Source organism: Amblyomma maculatum, chromosome 3 (genome assembly GCF_055883805.1).
Source record: "Amblyomma maculatum isolate TAMU_Amacu chromosome 3, ASM5588380v1, whole genome shotgun sequence".
In the NCBI taxonomy this organism is placed as follows: domain Eukaryota; kingdom Metazoa; phylum Arthropoda; class Arachnida; order Ixodida; family Ixodidae; genus Amblyomma; species Amblyomma maculatum.
In genome coordinates this window covers 219,005,716-219,022,778 of record NC_139346.1, presented here as the reverse complement: position 1 = coordinate 219,022,778, position 17,063 = coordinate 219,005,716, and the positions used below count along the sequence as shown (strand labels likewise).

Below are 17,063 nucleotides of genomic sequence, written 5' to 3'. Positions count from 1 at the left end.
ATCTTGCCTGCGGCAAAACAGGGAGTGGCGTTCTGCCCAAGAAGGAAATCGGGCGTCCATTTAAGCATGGCACTCTGCAGCGGCCCTCGTTGATTGCTCATTATGCATCAAGAACACTATTCAATAATGAACTTTTAATTTTTCACAGAGAGTAGCCAATATAATACTCTGCATTTTTTATATCTAGAAAACTTTTTAAATTTTTGTCTAAATTACAAGTGCATTTCGTCAAGATTTGTTCAACATTTTTCTAAACTCTGGTTTTTGGGAAATTATATTGTGTGTTACAAGCCACAACTTCATATTCAAAGTTGTATGCTGTTATGTTTCACCACCGACAAGTGGTACAGCTGACGCGGCCACCACATAGCAACAGGCAGAACCGCGAGCGGATCGGCCATTTCGCCGCCGTCCATCGGCCGCCCAACGCTTCCTCCCGCGGGCAAGTCTCGACGTGATCTTGCCACGCACCAATGTGTGTGCGTGAGTGTGTCTGTGTGCAAACGCCGGCCAAGCCCGGAGCTCGAGGGAGAGTGCTTCGCCCTCGCCCATCTGCAGGAGGTGGAGGAGATGTGGTCGGGCCACCTGCGATTGAGTCATCCTGTCTTGCCCAGACTTGTTGGGCTCTTCATTTCCTGTGAGGGCTTTCCCTTTCCCTGTGAACTGGCAAGCCTATAAAAAGCAGCGGCAGACTCCGCTGCGACAGAGACTACTTTGACGCGCCGTTGACACGACGCTAGACACCAGCTGTGTGAGACTCTCCGGGTCAGCTTCTCTGCCCGTTCCTTCATGAGGTTGTAGTAAAGGTTGTTTCGTTAGAAGACGCCTCGTCTTTGCTGGGACCGTTGATGCCGTCCGCCGAGCCACGGAGCCGCCAGGCCAATGCTACCCAGGGGTGCGCAAGCCCGCATGTAATGACTGCTGGCAGCGGTACGATACTCAGGCGCACGCGACCCAAACCTAATACAGTAGAATCTCGGTGATACGAAATTCAAAGGGAGACGAAAATTTTCGTATCACCCGAAATTTCGTATCACCAAAAAACGAGCAAAATCCATTTTCAAGCCTTCCAACAGGTACGAAATATTTAGTTTCGTTGAAAGAAATCGCGTATATCCTTCTGCACCTTCTTTTCCGTGAGATCTGATAACAGAGTTTTGAAAACTGGAAAATTGGGCTGCTGTCTTCTCCCGCACAGACTCGGAGGTCACGGCGCACCGCAGAACATCAATGGCGTGCATCGTTTCTGCTGCCGTTGGCAGTGGGTCATCAACGCTTTGGTCGTCGTCATCTTCATCACTGCATGGAATGCCAGGCTGTGATGACGCTTCCTCCGCAATATCTTCAACCGTGCGGAGACCACAGGTGGCGAGGTCGTCGTCCGCGGTGACGAAATCGTCGACACAACAGTCGACGTCAAGTTGATTCCAGACATCGATGGGAATCGGATCTGGCACTTGCGAGGCAGTAGCCACAGCGGATTTGAAAACCCCACACTTCGCGAAACAATTGGCGATGGTCGTAGGAACGACGCGATCCCAGGCAATTGCAAGAAAATGCACAGCGTCCAGAAGAGTGATCTGGAGATTCGCGTCCTTCCTTTCAATCTTCGTGAGGAGGCGGCGCACCAAGAAAGCTTTGAAATGGTGCTTAACATTCCTTATAACCCCAGCATCCAGTGGTTGCAAGTGACTTGTTGCGTTCGGGGGCAGGAACACCACCTTAACACTCTGTGGTGTCATTTGTTTTGGATGGGCGGTGCACTGGTCCAGCAGCAAAACTATTTTTCTGTTGTGGCAAGACATCTTGCGGTCGAGGTACGTGACGAATTCCATAAACAAAGAAGGAGTCATCCATGCTTTATTGTTCGTCTTGTAGACGCAGGGCAATCGACCGGCTGCCTTAAAGCATCGGGGCTTTTGATATTTGCCAATGACTGTCAGCGGCATCTTTTCCGATCCGTCGGCATTGCAACAAAACAAAACTGTGATACGTTGTTTGCTCTTTTGTCCGCCCCGGCAGGCATCGCCTTTAAAGCACAAACGTTTTTCGGGCTGGAGATTGTAAAACAACCCTGCTTCATCTACATTAAAAACATCACGTGCCTCATATCCCGCTATGTAAGACGGCAGTGTGGTTGTCATCCAGTTTTCCACGGCGGAGGCGTCGACTTTTTTTCCTTCGCCACAAACGGTCTTGTAGGAAAGATTATGACGCACCTTGAACCGGTGAATCCATCCACCGGAGGCCTGAAAGTCACCAATTCCAAGTGTGAGTGCGATGTCCGCTGCCTTCTCACGAAGCACTTTTCCGTCGATGTTGACGCCGGCCGCCGTGACCTCTCTGAACCATGTTAGAAGAACCTCTTCCAACTTCACATGGTGGGCAGTTTTGGCTTCTTTAGAATTCATCGCGAAGTGCTGCACATTCTGCATAATTTGGTCGCGCTGACCAACGATCGTTGACAACGTTGACAGCGGCAGGCCTAGCTCCTTGGCCACGTCAGTGCGCCTTTTCTTGGGCTCTTTGTCCACCTTATTTAAAATTTCCAATTTGTCTTTAAAGGTCAGCGCCTTTCTCTTCCGTGACATTGCAGTATGATGTACCTTTTCGCGTTGCCGAGATAATCACAAAACGACGCACTATCAACGCAGTGTCAGCCTCAACAAACAAGAAAACGAAGCAACGTGTAGCAACGTGTTGCCACTGCAGCGGGGACTACGGAAAGCGGAAGAGCGTGGCCTGCGGGGCGGCGGAGAAATGTGGAGAGGGCCGCAAGGCCGTGCTCACAACTAAAAAAAAAACAAAATGCGGGGGGAGGGGAGAGAAAGAGAGAGTGGGAAGGGGGGCAAGATATCGCCGCCTTCCTTCGCCAACTTCGCTGCTGCCGCGGGTTGCCAAGCCAGTTTTTTCCCGCTGTAATTTTTTTTTTCTTCTTTCGCGTGCGTGTGCGTGATCCGTGCTATCAGTGCTGTGCCGCTGCGCACGCTTTTCTCGCTGTGCGTGTGTGCGTGGGCCTTGACCGGTCGTGATACCGAAGTTCGTATCACCCGTAGCGAAAAGAAAAAGTGTTCGGAACATCCGATTTTTTGCCCACTGAACGCAATGCAATTCGGCCGGGGAATTTTATGAATTCGTATCACACCGAATTTCGTATCAGCCGAGTTCGTATCACAGAGATTCTACTGTAACTGGCGTCAGCGGTGGGCAGAGCACGCGAGCCGCATGTAATAACTGGTGGCAGCGGTGCGATACCCGGGCACGAGCCTCAAATCTAACAACTGGTAGGCAGCGGTGGGACGATCAAGCCATAACCGTGGTCGGTGGAACGACAACGACCAAGCCGTAACCGTGGTCGGAGGGACGAGCCAGGCGATACCGTCGTCCAACAACTGGTGAACAGCGGAGGGACGAGGACGACCAAGCCGTGACCGTGGTCGGTGAAACGAGCCAGGCCTGACCGAGGTGCAACATCTGGTGGGAAGAGCAGAGATGTCCCAGGCGTGACCCGTGCAACAAGCAGCTCAGCGGAAAGCCGGGAGCAGTGCAACGAGCCCTGTGTGATGACTGGTTGCCTACAGCGGAACGACTGCGTTGGATTCTTGGCTGCGAGGTTTGGTGAGTGAGGGACTTTCTTTTACTGAGTTTTGCCAGGCTTTTGTTAAGTAGAGAACAGAGCTGGTAATTGTGTTGCCGTTGTTGCTGGGTTAATTGCAGCAAGGCAATAGTGGGCAGTAGAGAAGGGAGCACTCGGAACAGCCATGGATTTGGATTTGAAGTCATTGCGCAAACCGAAATTGCTGGAGCTTGCGAAGGAGTTGGGTCTGAATTTGTCAGGCAAACTCAAAAAACCACAAGTGTTAAAGGCTATTCTTGCGTTGGAAGCTGAAGATGACGAGCTTTCAGAATGCCTTGAGATCATTGACGAAAGTCACGAGGAAGAGGAACGTGAACTAAGGGAACGTCGCGAGGAGAGAGAAAAGCGGTCTGCCCGCGTAATGAAACTGATAGAGCTGGAGATGTCAGCACATGGAATGAGCGCGGAAAAGCTTTGCAATGCCATTAACAAAGCCATGCAGTGTAACAGTTCAATACCGCGAGATGGTCTACCACCGTTCCTTATCGCCGAGGATATGACAGAGTATTTGGCAGACTTTGAGAGTGTCTGTAGAAGTAAACGCTTCGAGCGAGATAGTTGGGCGCAGAAGTTGGTAGCTCTTCTCTCCGCTGAAGCGTCGGAAGAAATCAAGTGATTGGTTGGCGACCGCTTGAAAAATTACGAAGCACTAAAAGAGTCATTGCTGATACGATATCAGATAACGCCTCATGATCTTCGGAAAAGATATGAGAGCGAGAAACATTGTGACGAGTCATACTTTTATTTGGCGTATCAGTTGAAAGCCGCTGTAAGCGAATGGCTAGACAGTGCGGAAGTTTCGGAGCAAATCGAACTTGCGCCGGAGTGTGAGAAACAGCTTGGGGAAGCGGCCAAGCAACGTGACCGCAGTAGTGAGATAACCGAGCCTCGAACAGAAGAGTATCCTGTTACCTTGGTCGAGCCACTAGCTGAGAAGGTTAGCGCCGGCTCTAACGGCAGGAAATCCGCAGAGACGCCGTTAAGCGAGGTGAACTGCATGCCGACCCAAGTAGCTGTAGGAGATACAGTTCCATCAAATGAGTGTGGGGAACTGGCAATAACTGAGCCGCCTCTCGAGTTAAAAGCAGAAGCTTGTGTAGAGCGTGGTGGAGATGGAAACGGGCTAGGAGCTGGCAAAATTTCGGTTTCCGAAATCAGCTTCGTCGTAGAGCAGGGCACGCAGAAAAACTAAGCGCCAATCAGCAAAACTGCCCAGCCCGCGAGTCGTGATCAGCCAGGGCAGACCGACGAGGAGTGCGCGTACGCTGTAGAGAGCGAGACTTGCGAAGGCGACAACGAACGACCAGAGCAGAGTCATAATCGTTCGTGCCCCGATACCACGCTAGGTTGTGTTCACGAGAAAAGCAACAACCCCAGTGCGAACGCGAACGTGGCACCTATGGCCCTCACGCAATCCGAAGCGCCCCAGCTGTCGAAGGAGCTTGATCATGCGCCAGTTAGCTCTGAGCGAGGCGACATACAGAGTGACGAGCCGCCAGAGGAAATGCCTAGCTTGAGGGCTGGCATGAGCGGTTGTTGGGATTTGACTGAAAGTGAGTCATGCGATGCAGCCGCAGTGTCGCACTTTGACCACTTTGACGACACCGGTGACCTACTAGCTCCGGTTACCGCTAGCTTATCAGAGATGGCGCCAAACGAAAGCAGAAAGCACGTTTTCTTGCTCCGGGACGACGATTTCGAATTTCAGCAATTTCACACAGCAGCAGCTCTCAGACTCTGAGTTGAAAGTCCTAGTCGATTACCTGGAAGGCAAGACCACTTCCCTTCTAGCTGTGTTCAGGCGTCATTTGTCGACGTTTGCCTTAAGCAATGATGTCCTCTCGAAGAACTTCATATAAAAGAGGACCGTGTAGCTTCTTGTTGTGACCAAGATCCTCTGACAGGAAATTCTGCAGGTGTTGCATGATGAGCAGAAAGTAGGAAATCTTGGGGTTGCGTGCACATTGCACCACATCCAGGAGAGAAGCATTTCTAACCACAGTTACCAGCTGATGTTGCTCATTATGTGAAAATGTGCCATGCCATGAGTGCCAGTGATGCAAGACATCCCCGATGAGACCTGCTGGGCTACTGAAATCGGTACCACCTCGACTAAGCCCTTTCAACAAATAGGGATGGACTTCCATGGCCCTTTCCCAACTTCATCAACAGGCAACAAGCGGATCATCATGGCCAGTAATTACTACTCGCTATACTGAAGCGAAGTGGTAAGCTGAAGTGGTAAGCACTCACAGATAATGACTAGCAGCTTGCCGGTATCGCTCAAGAGGAAAGTATACAACAGTTGCATCTTACCTGTACTAACCTATGGGGCTGAAACGTGGAGGCTAACCAAGAGGGTTCTACTTAGGTTGAGGACAACTCAGAGGGCTATGGAACGAAAAATGGTAAGGGTAACATTAAGAGATAGGAAGCGTGCAGAGTGGGTCAGAGAAATAACTCAAGTTACTGACATTCTGGTGGAAATTAAGAAGAAGAAATGGGCATGGGCAGGACATGTAGTGCGAAGAAAGGATAACCGATGGTCGCTTAGGGTAACAACCTGGATTCCAAGGGAAGGAAAGCGTAGCAGGGGGTGGCAGAAAGTTAGGTGGGCGGATGAAGTTAAGATGTTCACAGGGGTCAAGTGGATGCAGCTGGCACGAAACCGGGTTAATTAGAGAAATATGAGATAGGCCTTCGCCCTGCAGTGGATACAGTCAGGCTGATGATGATGATACTGAAGCGAAAGCCCTACCTAATGGTTCTGCAGTAGAACTTGCCAAGTTTTTCATCATTCTCCTGCAACACAGCACCCCAAAAGTGCTTATCACGGTCAGGGGAACAGCATTTATGACAGAGCTGAAGCAAGCCATCTTAACCTAGTCATACAAGCCACTGACGTACAACTGCATACCACCCACACACAAACGGACTTACGGAAAATCTTACCAAGACCAGAAAACCTTAACAAGACCATCACAGACATGACTGCAATGTACCCTGGCACTGAACAAAAGAATATGATCTTTGCTTGCAACATCGCCATCCAGGAGACTACCAGGTCTACTCCGTTCCAACGGGTGTATGGCAGGCAGTACAATACCACACTCGATGCGATGCTTCCACATGTCACAAGGACAACATCGATGTCGCCGCCTACCTTAAATGCGCAGAGAAAGCCCAATGTCTCGCCCTGCCACGCATTAAATACCAGCAATGCACTGAAGCCTGACGCTACAACTTGCAACAAGAAGGAGCGTACAGTCAAACCTTGCAACAACAAACATGCATATAACGAATTATCGAATTAAAATGGAAGTTTGGTTGGTCTATGCTTTATTTCGCTGGAAGTTCTTTCTGTATAACAAAACAAAAACTTCAAAATTTGATGCTCAATTGGTTACAGCAGTTTTTTGCATTCAGGCAGCTAAACATTGAGTAAAGAAGCCGGAAAAGACTTCAAGAAATGCAATTTTTCGATTGTTTGGACCGCCCGCTTATTCACGAGCCGTGCCATCTAGCGGCAAAAACAAAAACTAGCACCAACGACCCATGACCTCTGAGACTAATGCCCCCCTCATGGTGATCTTGGAGGCCACGAACGGCTCGGACTCGAGTGGCACCCCAACAGTTGATAGGCATATGATTAGCGTGCGATTACTATTGCCTCATCATGCCGCGAGCCCCTGCCATGCCTCTGCCATTCTGACCGACCGGTGCGCACGCGCTCAGAGAGTCCGTTGGTTCCGTCACACAAAATGGCAACGCAGAAGCGCAAAGCAGTTTTACTTGCAACGAAAGTCATTTTGGACGATCAAGAGCAGGCGCAAAAAGTGCACATTGCAACGGGCTTTGCTGTAGTACCTAGCGTGTTGACAATCTTGAACGCGAACAGAATACTGATGTGCCGATTGAAGACATCTACTCTAATGACGTCGTGAAGAACATCGGAAGCATGTTAGCCTTGCAACCGTGTCAGCTGGTGCTTCCCATTGTTACGTTTTAGGACTTCGTCACTGATGATGACACTCAAACTGACCGACCAATAAATCATCAATCAGCTGATTCTCGCAGATGATGCAAGTGGTGATGATGATGGAGGACCAGAAAGAAGAGCGAGCTCTAAACAGTGCCGAGGACGCATGGCCACACACCGTTTTTTAAATAATTCTATTTGTGCGCAGAGGAAACATCCCTACTTGAGTATTTGTTTGCTCTCTAACCCGGAACGAAAAGCGAGATTTCATGTTTATACTAAGCTTTTAATTTAAAAAAACTTGCGTTTTCGCACCTTTGTGCTGTCCATACCAATGCACATTTTGTTTTGTTTTACGAGCAGACTTATTTGCAGGAATTCAGGCGCTTGCTTTTAAAAACGAATACTGGATATAACAAATTTTTGCACCCTGTACTGCATCGTTATAATGAGGCTAGGTTGTACAAGACAGGTGACCAAGTCTGGGTTTGGATGCTTATTTCACCATCGCAGACAGAGTGAAAAGCTCTTACGATGGTATTTCAGCCCACACAAAGCCCTTCGTCACATTGGACAAATGGGCTATAAAGTAATTTCCGACGGTGCGACAGCATCAAAGCGGCGCTGTGCGCGCCCAGAAGTGTGCATCTCAAGCTGTATTACATACACTAAAGGCACTTCACGTTTTAATTTCTAATGTTTATGTTTACCTTTCTCTGTTTTGTTTTCAGAAGCATCTAGGCGATGCTTTAAATAGGGAGTAATGCCGTGAAGGTTACAAATCTTTATTTGTTGTTTTCAACAGCCGCCGGCATAAGGCCTTGACTGCAGCGCGCGTTTGTTTATGGTCGGTATCGCAAAAAAGGGCTTTATCATTTTCACAGTAACTCGCGATTAGTCTGGAATGGTTGCAGGCAAGTGCAACAGTTTCCATGTTTTTCCAGTATGCATTGGCTGGTTTATCTAGGCGCGCCAACTTTAAATTGAGCACTGCTGAATGCAGCGGGCATTAGCAGTGAGCATATTTGTTGCTATCAATGGCGCCGAGCTGCTCAGTTATTCTAAGGGAGCAAGTTAATTTCAGTGCTGCTAAGCCTGTCTGTTCTTTTGTGCCCACGGCACTGTCACCGTCTGAAAAAAGGGAGTTTTGCCATCAGAGTTAATTGACCACCCATCATATTTGCAACCTCAAACTTTCTTTGAAGGAAAATGACAATATAAGCTTAAAGGGACACTAAAGAGAGAAAGGAAGTGGGTTTGCATCGATAGAATGCCAGTTCCTGATTACAAAAAGACCACTCTTACTGAAAACAGAGCTGTTATAAGGTAGTAAAGAAGAATAACAGAAATACAGGTATCGCCATCACAGCCAAACAGCCGACGCTCGCAACTACAAATCACGTGACGCGCTAGGGATCCCGGAGGCTGACAAATGCGAATTACGTTGCATGTTTGAATGCGGTAGTACGTTTTTTCTCAAACATGATAACACGCTTTTATCATACGTAAACGATGGCGAAAAGACAACGTAAATGTTGCAAGGCAAATACAAAAATATACTTGGAGGCGCCACAGGCGCCCACTTCAGTTTTGGTTATGTTTCGGCTCCGGCATTTCGTGCGCACTCGGATAGTTTGTTTGAACCTGCCACGCCTGAATTACGAGCTTGGAGCAGCAGATGCGCCTTGATGGTTCCCATTTGAGCATTCGGAGGCACGAGCGAGCGAAATCCGCTACCGCCGACACACTCCTTCGTTCACACTTCTGCGCCAACATATCGCCGCCGTTGCCGCTTCGACTGCGACCTGACCGCTTGACTGCAGCTACGTACGCCACGAAAAGCATACATATGCTAAGTACCGAAGGAAAAACGCATTATCATTCAATTGTTCACTAAATCATGGCACATCTGACCAACATATACTGCGTCAACAAGGCCTTCAACGTGCTATTTGCAGGCGTCGTAAACAAAAGGGGCATACTTGCCGCTCACACCAAGGAGAGCATCGATATATTGCGCTCGTCGCCCGGCGAAAAAAAGGGCCTCGGGTAAAAAGTAAAAACTAAAAATAACGAAGCACCAGAAATACATTACAAAAGGTTAAAAAAAAAATCGATTTGTAAAAAAAAAAAAAAAAAAAAAAAAACGCCAGAAGCGATAAGACTCGAACTCGCTACTGCATGCTCCGTAATGTTCGGCGCTAGCCGCTCGGCTACGCCACGCCACAAGAACCTTAGAAATAATTCTAGTTTTTATGTCATGGCCCCATTTACAAGTGTTTCTCCTGCCGGTATAAAAATCACAACTTCTTGATCATCGGCGCATGCTGCCTGCTCTCACGTCTTGCAACTAATGTTCTGGATGCCTATGCGCACTGTATTGTGCACTGGATCCATTTTAACATGTGGAATTTCACAGCGCTGGCAAATGTAGTGGCGCCGGCACTTCGGTCATGTTCTGCTACCGTGGACGTAATTTTCACTGAACACGGAGCTGTAGCACAAACCTTGAAGGAAAAAAGTGCGACGAAGCTTCAAAACTGACAAGCGCAGCAGCGAGGACACTATTTTGCTGGTAACTAAATCTTATTTGTATGTAAACATGTCAGGAAGCGTTGCGATGACCGAGGGCTCGGTTTGGTTATGTTTATACACAGTGCAAGAAGGAGCGCAAAAGCTTGAGAAACATGTATTGTGCATTACAAGCGCTCTATGTTTTTTTTTTCTTCCTTTATGGGCCCATCGCTCGGTAAATTACTCTCTTCATTGTTTTATTTATTTCGGCTGAGGCCGTCATTGCGAGTACGCTGTTGCCAAGTTGGCCCTTGAGGGATGCGACGCCGCAGGCCGCGCCGGCTCGCTAGCTATCACGGAGTCTCCGCTTACGTCATAGTGTGCGTCACTCAACTCCAACTACGTAGTTGGAGGCCACAGTTTGAATTGGACCGGCGGGAACAAGAAAAAACCTCAACTTCTTATCGCAATATCTCAGCAATTATTCGATTTTTTGCTGCCGGATATGCGGCGACAGTGTCACCAAATGTAGTTTATTAGATTTTCATACCATCTTTGGCTGTCTTTAGTGTCCCTTTAAGACAAACAGCAGCTTTAGGAACCCACCACGGTCAAGATGAGCCCACAAGAAAACACGAGAAGCATGAAACTGAAATTCCAATGTCTGATGTTGACAGTCAGGTGGTCGAACCCTCCCCAAGTGGCGGCTACCTATAGACCTTTGCATCGGGCGAGAAGATGCCGGAACACCTCTTCTTTGGTCTGTTGCAAACCAGTTCCACTGCAGCTTCCACTGTGCTGACATCACGCGCACACAACAGCCCAGAGAGCAATATGGTGATGCCCAGAAAGGTCTATAAGTGACACAACAGAATTCAAGATACGTTTGTACAAACCAAGATAAAGAACTTCCTGCTGACAAAACAACGCAAGCTGATAGCAGATCTTTCAACCACCTGAAGGTGGAAAAAATGAAGTGGAAGGAGAGAGACCTAAAGAAACAAATAACAGCCTTCGTACTGCAGTAGATCAATATTAAATGAAGCTGAAGAGGCTTAAAGAAGACTACCTTTGGTGATATGGCATATATTCTTTCAGCAGTTTTCCTGCTGAAGCAAGTTGTCAATATCAAGCGAGAAATGCCAACATTCTGAAGATGTACGACACTGCATAGGCACCTTTCTACGAAGGCCAATGCACTACTCATCTAGTTACTCTTATGTGTAAATAAATGCTGATGCTTTTGTTCCTAAATTTTGCTTCATCTCAGCGTACACTACCAAATCATTTTTCTTGTTACCATTGATGCGAGTGGAGCACAGGTGAGGCCGAGTTGCACAGTATTTCAAGCCATGTGCACACTGCATAAAACTGCGTCAAATAAAATGCTACCGTGTCGTTGTCCCTGCCCAACATGTATCGTGATCACTTGTTATGCTTAGAGAGAGATGGCCTTAGAAGCAAATATACTGAATAGGTACGATTCATGCTTTGTAGAAGTTATTCCACGAGTGAATAACAGCGCTTGCACTAACGTTTATACCCAGGCGCGCTGACACCTACGTCAGTGGGGCTCTAAGAAACGGGAGCGGTGGCACAGCGCATAAAGCCTTTTAATAAACTAAATGTAACGCGATCTCCTCTCTCTTCCTGCGGCGCCGCCTCTCCTCCTCTCGTGTTTTGATCGTGGCTCCATCCACGCGGTGCATAGCGAGCAGACGCTCTCCGGAGCACTACGAGCACCCACTGATAAAGGCGCTGGCGCAGTCTCTCACCCTAGCATTTCAACTTGTATTTTGTCGCAATATATGTTCCTGTTAAAATATTACTTGCTGCTGAAACAACAATACAGAATGGCAAAAGAGATTTTGCGCTAAAACAGTTTTAGCTGTCAGTGTCTTCCACCATATGTACCTCCGTAAGTCCGTCAGCCGTTGGCTAAAGTGCGCAACATGCTTGAAAACAATTTTGCCGAGGCGGTGTAAGCTGCAGTCGACGTGGTTTATTTGCAGCTTTGACTGACTTGTGAGCTACCAGTAAACTTGGGAAGCATGGTAGCAGTTGTTATTTTTTTTTTTATTCCTTTGGGCTAAAACGGTTCCATTTTCAGCTGTCAGTGTGTCACACCATATACGTACGCAACTTCAGCGTCGGTTCAACTCTCCTTCATCTCCGTGCGTCCGTCAGACATTGGCCAAAATGCGCAACATGCTTTAAAAAAGAAAAAACTGAAATAGGCAAGGGAGGAGAACAATTTAGCTGCAGTGTGTGTGGTTTCTTTGCAGCTTTGACTACCTATGAGCTACCGGTAAACATGAGAACCATGGTAACAGTTGTTTTTTTAATAGCGTTGTTTACTGCCTAAGCGCATAAAAGAATATGTAAAAATAAAAAGAGGTATTAAACGAAAGAAAAAAAGGTTAGCAATTTTAACAAAGTCCAAGAGAGAACGATGATGAGGCCCCGGCGTCCAAGCAATGTAAGAATATGGGCTGTTAGTTAAAAGACCAACTGCAGTCAGGTGCCGAATTCCCGTCGGTTTCAGTGCCGGGCAAACCCACAAGTGGCGAGTTTGCCCGACACTGAAGCCGCCTTCCATGAGTTTTTGACTTCTGCTGCAGATCTATCAGTTTGCCCGGCACTAAAGCCGTCTTCCATGCGTTTTCGACTTCTGATGCAGATCTATCAGCGCTTACATGCGTACCGTGCGAAATCGAGAACTAACATACAGTACAAAAGTAAAGCATGTAAGATGTGGCTTTACCTGCCCGCTGACAGAACTTCTCAGAGATAAAGGACCTTCCGATGCAACTGTGAGTGTGTAGCGGTAAGCTCCATGAATTATTAGTTTTAGCATGCAATGAATACAAGCGTAACACACTACCCGCCCCATGTCTATTAAACCGGTAGATCTGCTTCATGGTGTTGCAATGAAATACGCCCGGCCGATTCGGGGAAGCCAAACCTTCCTCCGCGCCACATTTCGATTCGCGGATGGTATTCTGAATAACATCACACTCACATGTGCTCAACCCGAAAGTGCGGCAGTAATCCGGCGCTTCAAACAAAAGACGAACTAACAGCGCGGAAGAGGCACAAACCGCAGTAAAACACAGGACGATATGTGCCATGCCCGCATTGCTTGCACCGCTGGAAAGGAGGAAGCTGCACAACCAGCAAAAAAAAGTGCGTGAGAGCACGTATCAACGCTTGACCAATGGGAGGGTCGAATGCCGGAGGAAAGCGCAGGGGAGGAGGCGGGCGGAAATCGACATGTTAGCGCTACTTTTAGTTCATTGAAGGGCATTAACTGCGCAACATTCCAGGACGGCGCTACACACTGACAGGAACAGAAAGTATAAAGGAGGCTATGCAAAGCTGGAATGAAAGAAACTCACTGCACCAAACTAGGCTTACCTGTCCCAGGTAGCTGATCTTGAGCTCCCGCAGTCCAGCACACCTTGACAGGTGGCTCAGTGCGACGTCAGTAATGCCCAGGTGGCAGCAGGTAATGTCCAGAAACCTGCATCACGTACCTTCCCCTCAATTACCCAATATCTCAAGTGTGCACACAAAGCACGTGATCAATGGCAGCGATACAATGGGACAGCGATTTTAGACAGAACACGCTGCCAACAGCTTCAGTTTCTGCATGTCTGTTCATGTCAGTCAGTGTCATATGGCCCACGTTCGATCAGCAAAAAACTTCTAGCTGGCAACAAATTAATGCCAAGCAGCACATGAAATTGAGACTCTGTCAACTGTTAATTTACAAGTTCATGCGTCAAGGGTTTCATCAGCTTCTTTACATTCATTCGTTATCAGCAAGCAGTTTTTACATCAGACCCCTGTGGTCTTTTTATCGGCAAGTTTCACTGTGCCACCTAGCAATCATGTGGTGCCATATCCACAGATATGCACAGAGATCAAACTGTCAAATTTGAGGCTTTTCATTAACATCTGACTTTGGCAGGCGCATGAGGTGCTCAAAAGCAATGACAATGCACACAATGCATTATAATTACGGCATAAGAATATATCGTCACATAGTGGTGACAAGGTAATAGACACCAAAAGAAGACACAGGCTTGATGGTACTGAAATTAACTCTTTATTGGGCTGACTTGTGCCCGCAAAAGAACTAAGCAACTCGGCGGCGGCGATAGCAACAATCGTGCTCATCGATCGTCAAACAAAGAATGCCCATCGCACTCGTCAACGCTCAATTTAAGGCTGCTCAGAACAATCTAGATAATGTCGCAAACTGCTAGTAGCACAACCTGGAACATTGTAGAAACATACGCGAGTGATCGGAATCTTCGAGACAGATCTCGGCGCATCGTTCGCGACAAAGAAAATGATAACGCGTTGTATCGCGACAACACGGGATACAGAATTGATAAGTGCGCCAGAATAACAATGATAAGGCCGCATGCCAGCGGCTGTCGAACAGGAACAAATAAAGATTTAAACAGTTTGCGGCAATATCTAAGGAGTTGACACTGACTGCCTGCCATGGCAGAGTGTGTCAAGAGATAATTTCACGCTCTAGTACATGCGCCAACCGCAGCAGCACGGATGGAGGCTAACTGGTTGTGAAACAACGTATGCAGCTCAGTGGTGTGCCTGGCTTTAGGTGCCTTTTCAATTTGTCTGTGTTTCTTGCTGCCAGCACATCACAAAATGTGACAGGTAGGTTCGCTGTTTCTACATTACGGTTGGGTTTTGTGTTTCTCGTGTTGACCAAGGCTGAGCCAGTGGGCCAGCATCACAACCTAGGTTCCTAGTGGCTATGGATGTGGCATACCTGCACAATGAAGTGATGCCACTGCAGTTCACAGTTGCCGGAATCGAGTGCCGCTTTTTAAAACTCGCCTGAAAGTGTGGCAATCCCCAGAGCAGATAGGATATTGCAATCAGGGTGTCGAACTGGAATTTTTTTCGGGTTCAGTTCGAGTTGACGCCTTTTGGGTTCGGGTTTGGTTTCAGTTCCAGAGACTTATTTCGTTCTGGCTCGAACCATTCGACCCTGCCCGAACCGGTTCCAACTGGGTTCAGAAAAAAAATCTTAACGATAACAGGGACAGTTTCAGGAACACTGTGTTTTGTTAACAGTCACAACCAAACAAGCAACATTTGAATGAAGACTCCATTTACCCTTTTCTTTGTTGTTTTTTTTTTTTTTTCCTTGCTGTACTGCTTCTTCAAGCTAGCCTCTTTCTGCCAGCTCACCAGCTTTTCTTTCAGTTTCTCATGCTACAGTTCCCCGACTGCACAATTACTGTCATTCCCTCTGCTTTTTTCCTTAGGGCCTAGTCGCAGGTTCCTTCAGTCTGCTTGACCTCATCATTCTCCCTGCTTTTCAAGGTTTTTGCCCCAACCTGCTTTGTCACCCCGCAACCCAATAGACCAGGCTACCCATTGTTAACATTTTCTCTCAACAGTGCGCTTCTAGCTTTCAGTGCCATCTTTCTAGACTGTCTTAGATATTCACATCAGTGATGGTGGATAAAGCGATGAAATGCATTTTTTTCAACACCGTAGTTGTACAGGCCAAAACTATGGCCCACCAAATAGAGCTTGTGAATTAATATTCCTACCAGTAATTCCCCTCAGATCCTTGCTCCACCCAGTCTTCATTTGAAGACTGGAGCTTCACAACATGCCAAGGGAAATAAAACGAGTAGACATCACTAGGGAGAAAAGGAAGAGGAGACAAAAAGGAAAATCGACTTATGGAATCATCTTTGCACTAAGTTCAGATACAACTCAAGAACAGACTAGTAAATTGCTGCCCAAGATGGCTTTCCCATCAAGAGCGTCGGCTTATCATTCTGAAGTCTCGGCCAACCCAGTTGCATCTGCCGGCATCGCATTGCATACAGCTGCAATGCATGCGAACAATAGGAAAATAAAATGATTTGCGTGACATTTTTTAACATATTCGTTTTGTTTTTAAGTTGTACTGGTCACAATTTAGTTATCTAAATATGTAATTCAACTTACAATTTATATGCGATTATTTCACTGCTCTGGAAGCTATGCTCCATGAGCGGCGCCCCTGCGCAGGGCAATGGCCATCCGTGTTCAGGATGAAACGATAGCTTAACACCAGACGTTGGTGCTATGCATGTGGAAATATATTTTCCTTTGTTCTTGTCATCTTTCTTCAAGGATTTGGGTTCAATTCCGACTTTCAGTTTGGTTCTGGTTCGACACACCAATTACAACTGAGCGACCATGTCTTTTATGTAGCTATGGGGTCAGCATTTTGTGGATGCATGTTCCTAAAAGATGTACACATTTATTAGAGAAGTGGATGCACGCCATTACAGCTTCTGCTGTATCGGACACATTTAGTGATCGTATCAGTGCCAACGTGCATCAGTAATACGCAGTATGGACAGCGTGCACGTTGGAACCTTTATAAGCTGCGCTTGCATTAGACAACGTAATTCTTGTACTGACCGTGCTGCTGTAGGCATCGTCCCTTCAAGCAGTTACATGGCGTCTGGGGAAATCGTTCCCGCATCCGGTGCGCTATGGCCCTGCTGGAGGTACCAGAGCCTTTGCGACTGACTGATAACATAACAAAAACTGGAAGCGTTCTAAGCAAAAATTTCAGGTATTTGTGCAAGCGACGGCACCTACAGATGAGCCATAAAAAGAGGCAAGCAAGGCAGCATTCCTGTTGAGCGCTGCGGGTAACGATGCTTTGGACGTCTTGAATAACTTTCAGTTCGGGTTGATTGAAGACAAGACTGACTACAGCACCGTGGTGAGAAAGTTTGACACCTATTGCGCCGAAGTTAGCAATGAAGCATATGAGAAATTACGTATTCCGTTCAAGAAAGCAAGCAGAGTGAGAACCATTTGAAAAATTTGTTCACAACCTGAAAAAGCAAGCATCACAGTGTGGTGCATTGCAAGAAG

The 17,063-nt window shown here is 47.3% G+C and overlaps 1 protein-coding gene across 2 annotated transcripts in view; it reads right to left on the bottom strand.

Annotated features, from left to right (window-relative positions):
- LOC146197737 (putative RNA-binding protein EEED8.10) overlaps window positions 1-17,063 on the bottom strand; it is a 135,373-nt gene that overhangs the window by 44,875 nt on the left and 73,435 nt on the right. For both annotated transcript variants that reach the window (XM_084599648.1, XM_084599649.1), the window contains exon 15: window positions 13,548-13,653. In XM_084599648.1, the coding sequence (XP_084455774.1) occupies window positions 13,548-13,653 (106 nt within the window). The remainder of the gene's footprint in view (window positions 1-13,547; window positions 13,654-17,063) is intronic.